At 43.2% G+C, this 15,470-nt stretch overlaps 1 protein-coding gene across 1 annotated transcript; it reads left to right on the top strand.

Moving 5' to 3' along the window:
• The first annotated feature begins 738 nt into the window (after positions 1-738).
• RPA2 (replication protein A2) lies at positions 739-14,028 on the top strand. The gene is made up of 9 exons (NM_001244942.1): positions 739-855; positions 1,100-1,206; positions 3,049-3,150; positions 3,280-3,393; positions 6,724-6,798; positions 7,308-7,424; positions 10,268-10,375; positions 10,816-10,910; positions 13,342-14,028. The coding sequence occupies exons 1-9, from the start codon at positions 846-848 to the stop codon at positions 13,424-13,426; spliced, it is 813 nt and encodes a 270-aa protein (NP_001231871.1). The 5' UTR covers positions 739-845; the 3' UTR covers positions 13,427-14,028.
• Positions 14,029-15,470: the final 1,442 nt, after the last annotated feature.

Raw genomic sequence — 15,470 nt, 5'->3', positions numbered from 1 at the left:
GGTGGGGACAGAAAGGTTGGGGGGATGTCATCCTCAGATCTTTTGCCATTCTGGGAAAAAGACTGTAGGCTTCTCACAGCTTCTCTGCGGAGAATCAGGACGACGGGATGGCAATACCAGAACTGAACCTGGCTCTTTATGGAAAAGAATACGCAACCCCACGAGGTGCAATGAAATTACTACATTGAGCTCCCCGTATGTGTATATATTGTGCTAATGGCAAGTCCTACTACTATAACGCTTTAGGAGGCATCACTCGATTGGTAAGGTTTTGGACGAAACAAGACACGGAACAAAGGAAGTGATGTAAAGTGTCAGTCAGTTGCCGGGGGTGGGATTAAACGGCCTGAGATGTGGAAGTATCATCCAGATTGGTTCTCATCTTTTACTTTTTGGGCAACCGCCCACAGCATCTCGGGTGAGGGATCCGACTCAAGCCATCTCCGGATCCTTAACCTGCTGGGCCACAAGTGAACTCCTTGATTGGTTATTTTCTTGAGACACTGGCCTATCTTTGCATCTCTCAGGTCTCCCTTCCGCAGCCGCAGCCTATTTTGCCCTAAGTAACGATGGCTGCAGAGGCTTCGGATCTTCCCGGAGCGAAGTGCGCATTCTCCGGAGCTCGGCGCGGGAAGGCGGGAAAAGGCGTGGGATTCTTAAGCATTGATTGGCTGAGGGGAGAAACGCTCTGGACTCTGATTGGCTCCGTCCTTCGCGGGAAGGAGTTTGTGGCTCCAGCGAAAAGTAGATACAGCGCAGCTGCAACAGCGGAGTCCTGAGGGGGTTCGGCTAACCCACCGGACCGGAGCCTTCTGGAGCTCTACACTGAGGGAATAGTGACCAAGATGTGGAATAGTAATGATGAGTGGGGCGCCTGATGAGAATCGCAAGAAGGATTTAGCAAGGGAGGGCCCGGGGAGGCGTGTGGCGGCAGGGGGCGGGCGAGGGCCGGTGATGGGGGCGTGCGGGTCGTAGGGAAGATGGTGGGAAGGTTAGGGAGACTCTGGGAGTGGTTGGGGTGAAGTCTGGGGGGACTTGCGGATTTTTCAGAGGCTTGGAGGGTGGCACAAGTATTAATACTGCTGTTGTTTAAAACCAGGTGGATTTGAAAGCTATAGCAGCTCCTCCTTTGGGGGAGCCGGCGGCTACACACAGTCCCCTGGGGGCTTTGGATCACCGACACCTTCCCAGGCTGAAAAGAAATCTGTAGGTTGCAAGCGCATTTCTTTTTATTTTAACCTCTGCTGAAGCTCCTAACGCATCTGTGAGAAAATTTAGGCGGGGAAGGAAGGGTGGTAAACTGGACGTGCTTGTAAGTTTGAAAAATCAAACGTCTCCTAATTTTGCATACATTGTTTCCTTGGCTTTATTTTGAAAGTTACCAATATAACTAATGAATTAGTCTTGTGGGAAAAACCGAACTTGTATGTGTAGCCTATTTTACATTCTTCACATACTGGAAGTCATTTTTAAATGAAATGTAATGAGGTCATCTGATAAGGTGGAAAGAGCCTGGTCTTTGGAGTCTAGTAGATCTATGTTCCACTATTGCTCTGACACTGCTTGCAGGGTATCATTGGACAATTACAAAACTGGGAATCAGTTTTGCACCCACTAAATGGGATTAATGATACATATCTTACAAGGTTGTTGTGAGATTAATAACATTACATATAGTTATGCCTGCCCCAGAGTTGCTTTCAATAAATGGCCCCAGGGGTAGTTCCCATTCTGGCGCTGCAGAAATGAATCCGACTAGGATCCATGAGGATGCAGGTTCGATCCCTGGCCTCGCTCAGTGGGTTAAGGATCTGATGTTGCTGTGAGCTGTGGTGTAGGCCATCGGCTATAGCTCCGACTTGACCCCTAGCCTGGGAACCTCCATATGCCGTGGGTACGGCCCTAAAAAGCAGAGCAAAAAAAAAAACAGAAAGGAAAAAAAGAAATGTGATCAAGAGCACACTGCTCCTGAGTGGTCGAGCCATAATCTCAGCCCACCAGCTGGCTGCCACCTTTTGTGACATGTGTGCTGGTAGTTGACTGGGCTTACTTTCTACCATCCTGGCAATATTCACCGTTCAAAAGTATGCTTCAGCAGTTAGCCCACTGAGCAAGGCCAGAGATTGAACCTGCGTCCTCATGGATGCTAGTCAGATTCATTAACCACTGAGCCATAACGGGAACTCCTGTAATGCACATTCTTCACTCACTATTTTTTCACTGTCAAAATTTTCGTGCTTCAGGGTCCAGCCTAAATGCTCCCTCTTCTTGAAATTGCCAATAAATTTTTCCAAGATCCCACATTCTATAGTGTTTCAAGATCAGGCTTGTTATTTACATTTGTAGCATGTGTTGAGGGCAAATCCTGTTCCATTTTACTCATCTTTATTTCCCCCAAACAAACCCTGGCCAGTGGGAGACAAACATAAGAGTATACATGGTTAGGCTGCTTCTGGGTGTGATTTAGGTGTCCTCTTCTGCCCGTCACATCCTGTCCCTTTAAGATGTCCCGTGTGGCCAGGCCCTTATCCCATTTTCCTCATACTCACATGGGATTGTCAGAACATCTACCTAAAGCTATATACCTCCAACTTTTTGTTATACTTTAACTTAGAAGAGCTTCAGAGTTCTGTCTTTGCTGGCCATTTCCCAAATTCCTTCCAAATACTATCTCTTCTCATCAGTGATGAAAAGCCAGCTCAAGCTTGCCTTCATCCTAAAGCTGGAGTTGCCTTTTCAAAGTCTCTTCCAGAAGCAGGTCATGTTCCTTTGCTGTCCACACTCTGGCTGACTCATTTTGGTGATCCCTAGTATAGCACAAACTTATCCAGTCATCAGGAGCTTTGGAGTCAGACAGACGTGGTTTTGAAATTTAGAATATGGCGTTGGTTAACTATATAACCTTGGTTTTCTTCTCTGTGAAGTAGGGACAATGAGGTTTCTTTTGAAGATTAGTGTTACAATATCCGTAAAGTGCTGGGCATATAGGAGGTGTTAAGGGACAGTAGTTATTATTTTCTTAATTGAATTTATGCATACTTTTTTCAGAGAGCCCGAGCTCAGCACATTGTACCCTGTACCATATCTCAGCTGCTTTCTGCTACTCTGGTTGATGAAGTGTTCAAAATTGGGAATGTTGAGATTTCACAGGTATGTAAAATAATTTGTGGAAGAGTCACTCAATCATATGAAGAATGAAATAAAACTTACTTCATTTAAAAATAGATTCATGTTGCTTTGGTTTCTAAGAAAACCAAACTTATTTTTCTTCTTGTCTAGGTGACTATTGTGGGGATAATCAGACATGCAGAGAAGGCTGCAACCAACATTGTTTACAAAATAGATGACATGACAGCTGCACCCATGGATGTCCGCCAGTGGGTTGACACAGATGTAAGCAGTTGTGTTTGAATCAGGGTGGGGTTACTTTGGGACTTTGGAGATGTTGAACTTTTTTAGTATCACTTTTTTTTTTTTTTGCTTTTCAGGGCCATACCCACAGCATATGGAGGTTCCCAGGCTAGGGGTCCAACCAGAGGTACAGCTGCCAGCCACAGCCACAGCAACACAGGATCTGAGCTGCATCTGCAACCTACACCACAGCTCACAGCAACGCCAGATCCTTAACCCACTGAGCAAGGCCAGGGATCGAACCTGCAACCTCCTGGTTCCTAGTCGGATTTGTTTTGGCTACACCACAACAAGAACTCCTAGTCTCACTTTTTAACAGTGGTCCTCATAAAAATAAAACATAAACAAGATATCAAAGGCAGAAACCCTAAAATGAAAGGCTAATACATTTGATTTCATAAAAATTTTAAATGTTTTAAACTTCCCAAAATAGAATAAACAAAGGGCAAGTGACAGGACACACTAAAACACAGACTCAGAGAATAAGGGTTTTTATGTTGGCACTGTACACCCAGCCCCTAGATCAGTATCAGTACATAGTGGGCCCCAGTAAATACTGTTTAAATGAGAGGGAAATTTTTTTGCAACATATTACAAACATTTAAAATTTTTAATTAATGAATATTCTTACAAAGAGAAAAGCAGAGTTCTTTTGTGGCCCAGTGGGTTAAGAATCCCGCGTGTCACTGCAGCTGCTCTGGTTGCTGCTGTGTCATGGGTTTGATCCCTGGGGCAGGAACTTGCACATGCCGTGGTCAAAAGAAAAAAGCAAAAAGCTACTGCACCTTGGGAAAATGGGCAAAGAAATGCACAAATATTTATAATAGATGAGATACAGATTGCAACAACAATAAAAGTAGGTTTAATAAACATCGATACCATTTTAAACTTATTAAATTGGCAAAAGAAAAGAAAAAATGGCAATGTCCACTTCTGTTGAGAGCAATAAGCACTTAATTTGTTTTGTTTTGTTTTTCGCCCATGTCAGGTGGAAGTTCCCAGGCCAGGGATCGAATCCATGCCATTGCTGTGACCAGAGTCACAGCAGTGACAACACTGGATCCTTAACCCCCTGAGCCATGAGGGAACCACAACAGGCACTTAATTTGTCGGGTGATTTGTCAGTGTTTATCTGGGGAAGTGGATACCATCCTTCGTCGATGTTATGAGTGTAACCTTTCTCATAAATCAACCAATGATCAAAATCATCCATCACAGAAATGTTGAACCTGCACTCCACAGCTAGAAGTTTACATTAAGGAAAAAATTAAAGACACATGCAAAGATTTGGTTGTAAGATTGTTGATGATCACATTATTTATAATAATGGAACACGCAAAGGAATCTCAGTGTTACCAATAGATTATAAATCAAGCCAAGGTATATTTGTAAAATACCGCAGATGATATAGAAATGTATGTATCATCACAAAGAAGTGTTTTCCATAAATTGTGGAGAGAAGAAGAGCATGTAAAAGATAGTATCCAGAGTTCCCGTTGTGGCGCAGTGGTTAACGAATCTGACTAGGAACCATGAGGTTGCGGGTTCGGTCCCTGCCCTTGCTCAGTGGGTTAACGATCCGGCGTTGCCTTGAGCTGTGGTGTAGGTTGCAGACGCGACTCGGATCCCACGTTGCTGTGGCTCTGGTGTAGGCTGGTGGCTACAGCTCCCAATTGGACCCCTAGCCTGGGAACCTCCATATGCCGTGGGAGCGGCCCAAGAAATGGCAAAAAAGACCAAAAAAAAAAAAAAAAGATAGTATCCATTGGGTGGCCTCACTTTTACAAAGAAGCATGTGTGAGTATCTGCATAAAAATAGACTGAAAGAAACTATATGCTTTTTACCCATTTTTGTTTGTTTGTTTTTCTTTTTACCCTTTTTGTTTTCCAATTGGAAAGAAGGCTGCTTTTGGTTTTTGATGTTGTTTTTAAAATAAATTCATTGTAGACAATTTGGATAATAAGTACTTTGTAAGCTATTTTCACTTCAAAAACCACAAGCATCTGTGAAGAATTAACTTGATAGTTATGCTTTCTTTATTTTTTGTACCCCAGAAAAATACAGGAGAATTTATTCAACAGTTATTATTGGAGTCCTGATTCTGCACCAGAATGAGTATATATTCCTCCACATGGGGAATAAGCTTTTTTCCATGAGTCACAGCTGTTCTTCACAGATAATAAATAGAATTCTTCATTATCATTTGCAGCTGTATAAAGTATCCCATTATATGAATGTGCACCTTTTGTTGGATATTTAGGCTGTTTGAATGTTTTAGTATTCAAAACTATGCTGTATGGAGTTCCCTGGTGGTGCGTGGATTGTCACTGTATGGAGTTCCCTGGGGTTGTCACTGCTGTAGCTTGGGTTGCTACTGTGGCACAGAATTGATCCCTGGCCTGGGAATTTGCATGGCATGGCCGTGGCCCCCCCTCCAAAAAAAAAAAAACAACAACACTATGCTGTGTTAAATATTCTTAAAGCTAAATCTTAATGCATGTTCTTAATTATTTTCTTAGTTTTTAAAAGCAGAATTGCTATGCCAATAAATATATCCACTAGAAAGTTGTGTGCCTGGAGTGCCCACTGTGGCGCAGTGGAATTGGCAGCATCTCTGCAGCACCAGGACAGGTTTGACCCCCAACCCTGGCACAGTGGGTTGAAAGATCCGGCACTGCTACAGCTACAGCGTAGGTCACAACTGCAGCTTGGATCTGTTCCCTGGCCCAGGAGCTCCATATGCCACAAGTAGGCCAAAAAAGGAAAAAAAGTTGTGTGCCTGAGAGCACAGAATGGGAGTGCTGTTTACTTTTTTTAATGATGTGTGTAACATAGAACTTGGAACTGGAAATTCCTTTAGAGGGTTTTTTTTTTCCCCCTGCTTTTTTTTTCAGGGCTGCACCCACAGCATATGAAAGTTCCCAGGCTAGGGATCAAATCAGGGCTACGGCTGCCAGCCTGCACCACAGCCACAGCAACATGGGATCTTAGCCGAATCTGTGACCTGTACCACAGCTCACGGCAATGCCAGATCCTTAACCCATCTAGCGAGGCCAGGGATCAAACCCACAACCTCATGGTTCCTAGTTGGATTCGTTTCTGCTGTGCCACGACAGGAACTCCCAAGATATTTTTATTCTAATTCCTAATGTTATTTTAAAAATTAAATTCTAAGGCAAACTAGTTCGTGCTACATTAGGATCCTTTAGCCCTTTGTAACTTTCTCTTTCTGTACATAACCTAGAAATTTTAAAGAAGCTTGCACCAACATCATTAAAACCTTAGTGATATGTTTGTGTGTTTTCTGCTAGGATGCCAGTGGTGAAAACACTGTGGTTCCTCCAGAAACATATGTGAAAGTAGCTGGTCATCTGAGATCTTTTCAGGTAAAGTCAGAGGCAAAAATGACAGTTGAAATGTATTTGCATGAAGCAATTTCTGGAGTCATGCTTTAAGTTTGGGATACTTAAATAAACTCCATGTTCAGTAGGAGTTATGTTGGAGTTATTTCATAATTTTCTTCTTCAAAACGAAATAACAGTTTCCCTCAATATAACACTAACAGAAAGATAGAGAAAGAACAAGATCTTAGCCTGCAGTTGCCACTGGTAGGATTCATTAGGTACAGAAGAATAGATACTGGACTGGAGACTAGACTGTGGTTGTATAACCTTGCGTAAGTCATTGGACATCTCTGAGCTAGCTTTGTTTTTTGTTTTTTACTATATTTAATTGACCATACTTGAATTAACTTTGACGTACAATTTTTCAGTATGTAACATGTTTTTCTCATTTAGTAAAATGTTACAACCAAGAATAGAGCCACGATGTTTGGCCCTGAAATCGACTAGCATGTGCTCATCCTTCGTTCACATTTTTCTCTTTATTTTCATAGAACAAGAAAAGCCTGGTCGCTTTTAAGATCATGCCCCTGGAGGATATGAATGAATTCACCACACATATTCTAGAAGTAGTCAATGCACACATGCTGCTGAACAAGTCTAACAGCCAGGTGAGCCGCTTCACTCTCTTCATTTTTTTCTCTTCCCCAGAAGACCATGGACCACTCTGTGCTCTAGCTTTGATGTCCTTGACATTTTGAAGATTGAGCCAGAAGAAAAGCATCATTCATTCCTCAAAATTCTTCTCCATAAGCTTTACCATATTATTTTATTCCATATGAAACACTCACGTGCCTCTCAAAATTCCACATTCCCCTGACCCACTGGCTCGGATGGCTGAGGCCAAGACGGCCTTCAGGTGTAGACGCAGTTACAGGCTGAGCTCTTAGCTTCAGGGTTGTTGGTCCATATTCAGAGAAAAACCCCAATTAAGACAGCATTTTGCTGCTTTCCTTCCAACCTATTGGCTAAACAAGAAATTTTATGCACCATTATTTTGTCCCTAAAACTATATTTCTTGGTTCCTATTGAAATTTCTCAACATTATTTTCCGTCATATGAACTCAGTTTGGCAAGTCCATCCAGGAACACACAAAGGATTTGTTGATTCTCCTATTAGGGTGCCCTTAAATGATTCTGGTGACAAGGTGTAAGACTGGCTACAGTAGGAGGGACTAGAGAACTGATGAGCTGTTGCGTCCTAGTCTGTGCCAAGCACGTTGCTATGCACTAGGGATATGGAGATAAATGCATTCACTTTATTGGGCCTAGTATATGCCAATCATTATTCTAAGCCCTTGGGGTAGTTCCTGTTGTGGCTCAGCAGATTAAGAATCTGACTAGTATCCATGAGGATGCAGGTTCGATCCCTGGCCTCACTCAATGGGTTAAAAGATCCAGCATTGCTGTGAGCTGTGGTGTAGGTCGCAGACACGGCTCAGATCCAGCAGCATCTGTGAATGGCACACAGTCCGTGCATTGAAAGGGGGTGGTCAAGAATAAAATGCAGATTTCGATGTCTCGTTGTAGTGGGTCTTGAATGTCCAGGAGTTTTACATTATTTTCACAGGCAGGGGGAGCCAGCTGAAAGCTTTTAGGTAGAGAAGAGACATGATCAGAAGTTATTACTTGGTAGCAATGAGGAGGGTTGATTGGAATAGGAGAGATTAGCCCCTGGGACTAGTCTGGAGACCAGGGGTGATGAGGCTAGACTTGAGCTATGCTGAAGGTTGTGTTACTAGGCTGTAGTGGAGTTCCTATTGTGGCTCAGTGAGTTCAGAACCCAATGAGTATCCATGAGGATGTGGATTCGATCCCTGACATTGCTCAGTGGGTTAAGGATCTGGCATTGCTGCAAGCTGCAGTGTAGATTGCGGATGTGATTCAGATCTGGTGTGACTCTGGCTCCACAACTCGACCCCTAGTCTGGGAACTTCCGTATGCCATTGGTGTGGCCCTAAAAAGACAAAAAAAAAATAAAAATAGGTTGTCTGACAGACTGTGGAAGGTGACCAAATGGAGATTTAGATGGCTGAGGTCTGCAGGACTGGGTTCAGGTTTACTAACTGAGATTGAATATAGCAGGGCGAGCACATTTGGGGAGGAGAGTAGTGAACTCTTGGAAGTATGTGAATTATCTGGATGGAGGTCTTCAGCAAATGGTTGGGAACAAAAATTTGTAGCCTAGGAGGACTGGGATGAAATCCTGGGAGAGCGATCAGCCTCTTGGGAGGTAGGTAGCAAAGGCTGAGAAGGGCTGCTGAGAAGGTACAGTTTGAGAATTAACTGGAGAATGAGAAGAACATGGGATCAAGAAGCCTACGGAGGGATATGTTTCGAGCGGAGTGTGATCAACAGTGTCTGCTTTGGAGAGGTCAGGGGTCACCAGGACTGAAAGGGGCTGCTGGGTGTGTTGGTTAAAAAGCATTGGTGACTAGGAGTTCCCATCGTGGCTCAGTGGTTAACGAACCCGACTAGGAACCATGAGGTTGCGGGTTTGATCCCTGGCCTTGCTCAGTGGGTTAAGGATCCAGCATTGCTGTGAGCTGTGGTGTAGTTTGCAGACGCAGCTTGGATCCTGCGTTGCTGTGGCTCTGGCATAGGCTGGTGGCTACAGCTCCGGGCCCTAGAAAAGGCAAAAAGATGGAAAAAAAAAAAAAGGCATTGGTGACTGGTGAGAATGATTTCAAAGGTGTGTTTGGTGAGAATCCAAACAGTGCTGGGAAATGAAAACAGTGACTAGAGTCTATCTTTTTTTTTTTTTTTTTTTTTTAAAGTTTGGTGGTTAAAAAAAAAGAAGAGAGTGAGGAGAACCATGTCTCTTTTTCTCTCCCTGTGATGCATCATGCCTAGTTGACACAGTAAATGCTTGCATCATTGAGCATCAAAGACAGACACCACTTGGACTTCCTGTCATGGTGCAGCAGAAAGGAATTCGACCATGAGGTTGCGGTTCGATCCCTGGCCTCACTCGGTGGGTTAAGGATCCGGCGTTGCCATGAGCTGTGGTGTAGGTCACGGACGTGGCTCAGATCTGATGTTGCTGTGGCTGTGGTGTAGGCCAGCAGCTGTAGCTCCGATTAGACCCGTAGGCTGGGAGCCTCCGTATGCCACAGGTGCCCCCAGGCCCCACAAAAAGATAGATACCACTCTAGAAAATCTCCAGGTGATTTTCTTCTCAGTGCTGTTTTTCCTCTGGTTCCCCTCACATCACAAAGAAAAGGAGGAACCAGAAGTATCTTTCTCTCTGATATGATGTTCTTCAGAGGCTGACGTTACCTCGCTTGGAAGTACTCATTAAATAACAGCTATCCTTTCCAATGTAAGCAATTGTTATTGGGAAAACTCTGCTTAAATTGTTTATTGTTAAGCACTTATTAAGCTGTTTGAAAAAACAAGGACCGTGTTTAAATTGGCAAATTTGCTAATATTATAAATTTATTTCTTAATCCAGCTCCTAGCAGGGAGAGTACCTGTCAGCAATCCAGGAATGGGTGAAGTTGGGAGCTTTGGTGGGAATAGCTTCATGCCAGCAAATGGCCTCACTGTGGCCCAGAACCAGGTAAACACCTGAGTATCTTTAAAAATGTAAGACACGGGGAGTTCCTGTTGTGGCGCCGTGGTTAACTAGGAATCATGAGGTTGCAGATTCAATCCCTGGCCTCGCTCAGTGGGTTGAGGATCAGCCATGAGCTGTGGTGTAGGTCGCAGACATGGCTCGGATCTGGCATTGCTGTGGCTCTGGCGTAAGCCGGTGGCTACAGCTCTAATTAGAACCCTAGCCTGGGAACTTCCATGTGCCATGGGAGCGGCCCTAGGGAAAAAATAAATAAATAAATAAAAAGTCAGCAGGAAAAAAAAAGTAAGACACGGAAAATCATAAAATGTGTTACTTCCTTCTTGGTGCTAAGGCTAAGTACTCCTTCTTATAAAGGGACTCTGGTTTACACAGGGGAGCTAATTCAAAGTAGTTGCCAAAATCTTTCTGATTTGAATCTTTAGGTGCTGAATTTAATTAAGGCTTGTCCCCGGCCTGAAGGACTGAACTTTCAGGATCTCAAGAACCAGCTCCAACACATGAGTGTAGCCTCGATCAAGTGAGTATTTGGTTTGTGTGAGCTAGGGCTCCGGAATTGTACCCATTTCCCTTCAGCAGGGTTTCCTGGCAAGGAGAAGTGAGTTAAAAAACAAAAAACAAAACCTGTTGACAGACAAAGAGAAGTTGCCCAGCCAAGGAAAACTAGAAGAAGGACTCACAGAGATGATGCTACCCATCACTTCACTCATTTATTTTTTTCATTCCATGAATACTAAGTCCCATGACATGCAGGGGACATAAGTTTGAGCAAAAATTGACGTGATACCTCTTGTGGAGTTTAGTCTGGAGGAATGAACTCAGGTGTGTGATCACATTGGCATTACTGCCCCACTGTGGAGAATGTGCATCATGCTATCTGGACCTGAAGCAATTCAACAATTTTTCCAGCATCCTTGTCCTGATAACCCGTTAGACAAGCAGCTTCCTAAGTCCAATGAACTAATCAAACAAACCAAGTACTATGGTATTTATGATAGCTGTTACTACGAATCAGTTGACATTCTAGGTCTCGATGGAAAAGAATGCTCAGGTCTAATTGCATTATTTGTCCTATAAATGAGGTTAACAATTCTTAGAGTTACTGTGATGATAAGGTGCAAAATGGCTGTCACACAGTAGGTGCTCTGTAAATCGTTAATGTTACTCAGTGTGTTAACTCACGCTGATCTTGAGGGCCTTAAAAGGATTTGAAGGTGTCATACCTTTTCTTTCCTTCCCGCAACTTTATATCCCAGAGGGAAATTAGAAGGTCAGTGGATGGCCGAGAAGCTATTTTTTATAATTTTTTTAAATTTTTTATTTCTTTTTTTTATTTTTTTATTACTCAAATGAATTTATCACATCTGTAGTTGTATAATGATCATAACAATCTGATTTCACAGAATTTCCATCCCACAACCCAAGCACATCCCCCCACTCCCCAAACTGTCTCCTCTGGAGACCATAAGTTTTTCAATGTCTGTGAGTCAGCATCTGTTCTGCAAAGAAGTTCAGTCTGTCCTTTTTTCAGATTCCACATGTCAGTGAAAGCATTTGATGTTGGTGTCTCATTGTATGGCTGACTTCACTTAGTGTGATAGTTTCTAGGTCCATCCATGTTGCTAAAAATGCTGGTATTTCGTTCTTTTTAATGGCTGAGTAATATTCCGTTGTGTACCACATCTTCTTGATCCACTCCTCTGGACATTTAGGTTGTTTCCATGTCTTGGCTGTTGCAAATAGTGCTGCAGTGAACATCGGAGTACATGTGTCTTTGCAAGTCGTGGTTTTCTCTGTGTAGATGCCCAGGAGTGGGATTGCTGGATCAAATGGTAGTTCTCTGTTTAGTTTTCTGAGGAATCTCCATACTGCTTTCCACAGTGGTTGCACCAATTTACAATCCCACCAACAGTGTATACTAGGGTTCCTTTTTCTCCACACCCTTTCCAGCACTTATTGTTTGTAGACTTTTTGATGATGGCCATTCTGGCTGGTGTAAGGTGGTACCTCAGAGTGGTTTAATTTTTTATTTCTTTCTTTATTTTTTGTCTTTTCAGAGCCGCACCTGCGGCATGTGGAGGTTCCCAGGCTAGGGGTCTAATCGGAGCTGCAGCCACAGGCCTATGCCAGAGCCACAGCAACGCGGGATCCCAGCTGTGTCTGTGACCCACACCACAGCTCACGGCAACGCCAGATCCTTAATCCACTGAGCAAGGCCAGGGATCGAACCCACAACCTCATGGTTCCTAGTCGGATTCATTTCTGCTGCACCACAACAGGAACTCTGAAGCTATTTTTTTTATTTTTTATTTTTTTTTAATTTTTATTTATTTATTTATTTTTTTTGTCTTTTTGCTATTTCTTGGGCCGCTCCCGCGGCATATGGATGTTCCCAGGCGAGGGGTCGAATCGGAGCTGTAGCCACCGGCCTACGCCAGAGCCACAGCAACGCCAGATCCGAGCCGCGTCTGCAACCTACACTACCGCTCACGGCAACGCCGAATCGTTAACCCACTGAACAAGGGCAGGGACTGAACCCGCAACCTCATGGTTCCTAGTCGGATTCGTTAACCACTGCACCACCACGGGAACTCCTGAAGCTATTTTTTTTAAATAGCTGTTTATACTAGGAGATATTACTTGCAAGCTAAACTACGGCTTTAGATCCTGGTTTCAGTTTGCTTAGACTGGTATTGAAATGAGATCCTATTATCTTGTCTTTACACAGTTTGCGAGAAAAATCCATTGTAGCCCTAAAAACCTTTGCTTCCATGGATTACCTTGGTTTTGCAATTTTACTGGCATTTTTCTGTGCAAGAGCTTTTTGTGAGCAAAATGGCTACAAACTCTTCTCAGCCAAGATAGCAAGTAGGGAGATGAGTCACATTTACATATTCGTCCATATCCAAAAGGCAGTTTCCTTTCTTCAGCATTTGTTTTTTTCCTTCTAGGCAAGCTGTGGATTTTCTAAGCAACGAGGGACACATCTATTCAACTGTGGATGATGATCATTTTAAATCCACAGATGCAGAATAACTGGATCTAACCGGGTACCTGAGATATTTTCCAGCTGGACCTATTTTCGCAATCTGTTGTCTCCAGCTGTGCGTATATTTGGCAAGTTGACTCTAGGAAGTAAATTTCCTGTATAAAAGGTCTCAACTGACATCCTTTTGAAACTTACTCCTCTTCTGTTTTTTGAAGCTCAAAGGGATATAAATGAGGGCAGAATTTCTTAAAGAAATTACAACTTAGTTACAGCATCAGGTCAGATGGAATTGGAAGAGGGAGGATCCCAGAGAGTTGGGTGGTGTTACTTAAATAATACTCAGGAGTTTGTGTTCCTAAATTGTTTCCTGTTGAGAGAAGATGAGCAGGACTAAAGACCGTCAGCAGAGGTAGCCAAGAGGCCCACTAACTTCTGCCTGTTTCTGTTCCCCGCTTTAATTGTGTGTTGTTACTTTTAGAACTGCACTTTCATCTTGTCATAATAATTGCTGCCGCAAGTGTGTTTTTTTTAAACATAAGGTTCTTGAGTGGTGACTTCGTGGGGCAGAATAAAGGATGATGTGTTACCCTGTTTTGTACAAAATAAGTGCATTTATGTGTTTAATAAAATAGTTCTATTATTGCGGTAACTTGTAAAAACATTATTTTTACAGTGCTGTAATTAATTCTGTATCATCGCAACTAAATCTTTTTTTTTTTTTTTTGTCTTTTGTCTTTTTAGGGCTGTACCTGTGGCACATGGCCGTTCCCAGGCTAGGGGTCTAATGGACGCTACAGCTGCCAGCCTATGCCACAGCCACAGCAACGTGGGATCCAAGCCACGTCTGCAACCTGCATCACAGCTCATGGCAACGCTGGATCCTTAACCCTAGGAATCAAACCTGCAACCTCATGGTTCCTAGTCAGAGTCATTTCCACTGTCTTTGTTCTAGGGATCTCAATCTGTTACATGGGCCTGTTTGACAGGGAGGAGTCTGCAAGTCTGGATTCCGCTGGGTTGTGCTGATTTTTTGTCCTATTATTATTTTTTATTTATTTATTTTTGCTTTTTAGGGCCACACCCACGACATATGGAAGTTTCCAGGCAAGGGGTCAAATTGGAGTTATAGGAGTTCCCATTGTGGCACAGTGGTTAATGAATCCAACTAGGAACCATGAGGTTGCGGGTTCGATCCCTGGTCTTGCTCAGTGGGTTAAGGATCCCCTATTGCCACAGTTGTGGCATAGATCACCATGAGCTGTGGTGTAGGTCGCAGATGCAGCTCAGATCCCCAGTTGCTGTGGCTCTGGTGTAGGCTGGTGGCTACAGCTCCGATTCGACCTCCATGTACCTCGGGAGCGGCCCTAGAAAAGGCAAAAAGACAAAAAAAAAAAAGAATCAGAGTTATAGCTGCCAGCCTACGCCAGAGCCACAGCAATGCCAGATCCAAGCTGCGTCTGTGACTTACACCACAGCTCAAGGTAACACTGGATCCTTAACCCACTGAGCAAGGCCAAGGATCGAACCTACATCCTCATGGATGCTGGTCCAATTTGTCTCTGCTGAGCCACAACGGGAACTCCCTGATTTTTTTGTCCTTTTAGGCCTTGTTTCATTTTTCACCTAAGAATGTTATGAGCTGTAACATGCAAATAAAAGTTCTATAACTGCTTTAACCGTGTTTCTAAATAAGATCTGCCAGTAGCTTGTGAAGTCTCCACCCCCTTGGTTTCTGACTGAACAACAATGTGGTTATTTTCTAGACATACAGAGTAGTTCCCACTTGGGAAGCTCTGTGGATGCTTTAAAATCAGTCAACCAGTATGTTTATTTGCAAGTGTATCCATTTTTTAAAAATTTAAATTTTTTTATTTTATGATTTTTATTTTTTCCATTATAGTTGATTTAGTATGTCCATTCTTGATTGTTTCCTAAAAGAAAGAACAGTAGCTAAAAACCAAGTTTTAAAAAGCATGTGCATTTGAATATGGAATGCATGGTAGGATAGGTTAATGGTGGTGGACTTCTCTTTCTAGTTATCAGGCTAAGTACCCTGAAATGGGCAATAGCAGTGGTTCTGAGTGGAAATCT

Source organism: Sus scrofa, chromosome 6 (assembly GCF_054392235.1).
Source record: "Sus scrofa isolate SSC_HxYL_T2T_F1_AM1 chromosome 6, Sscrofa_HxYL_maternal_Yorkshire_Landrace_v2.0, whole genome shotgun sequence".
Lineage (NCBI taxonomy): Eukaryota > Metazoa > Chordata > Mammalia > Artiodactyla > Suidae > Sus > Sus scrofa.
Note: the sequence above shows the minus strand (reverse complement) of the source record. Positions and strands in the feature narration are given on the sequence as shown.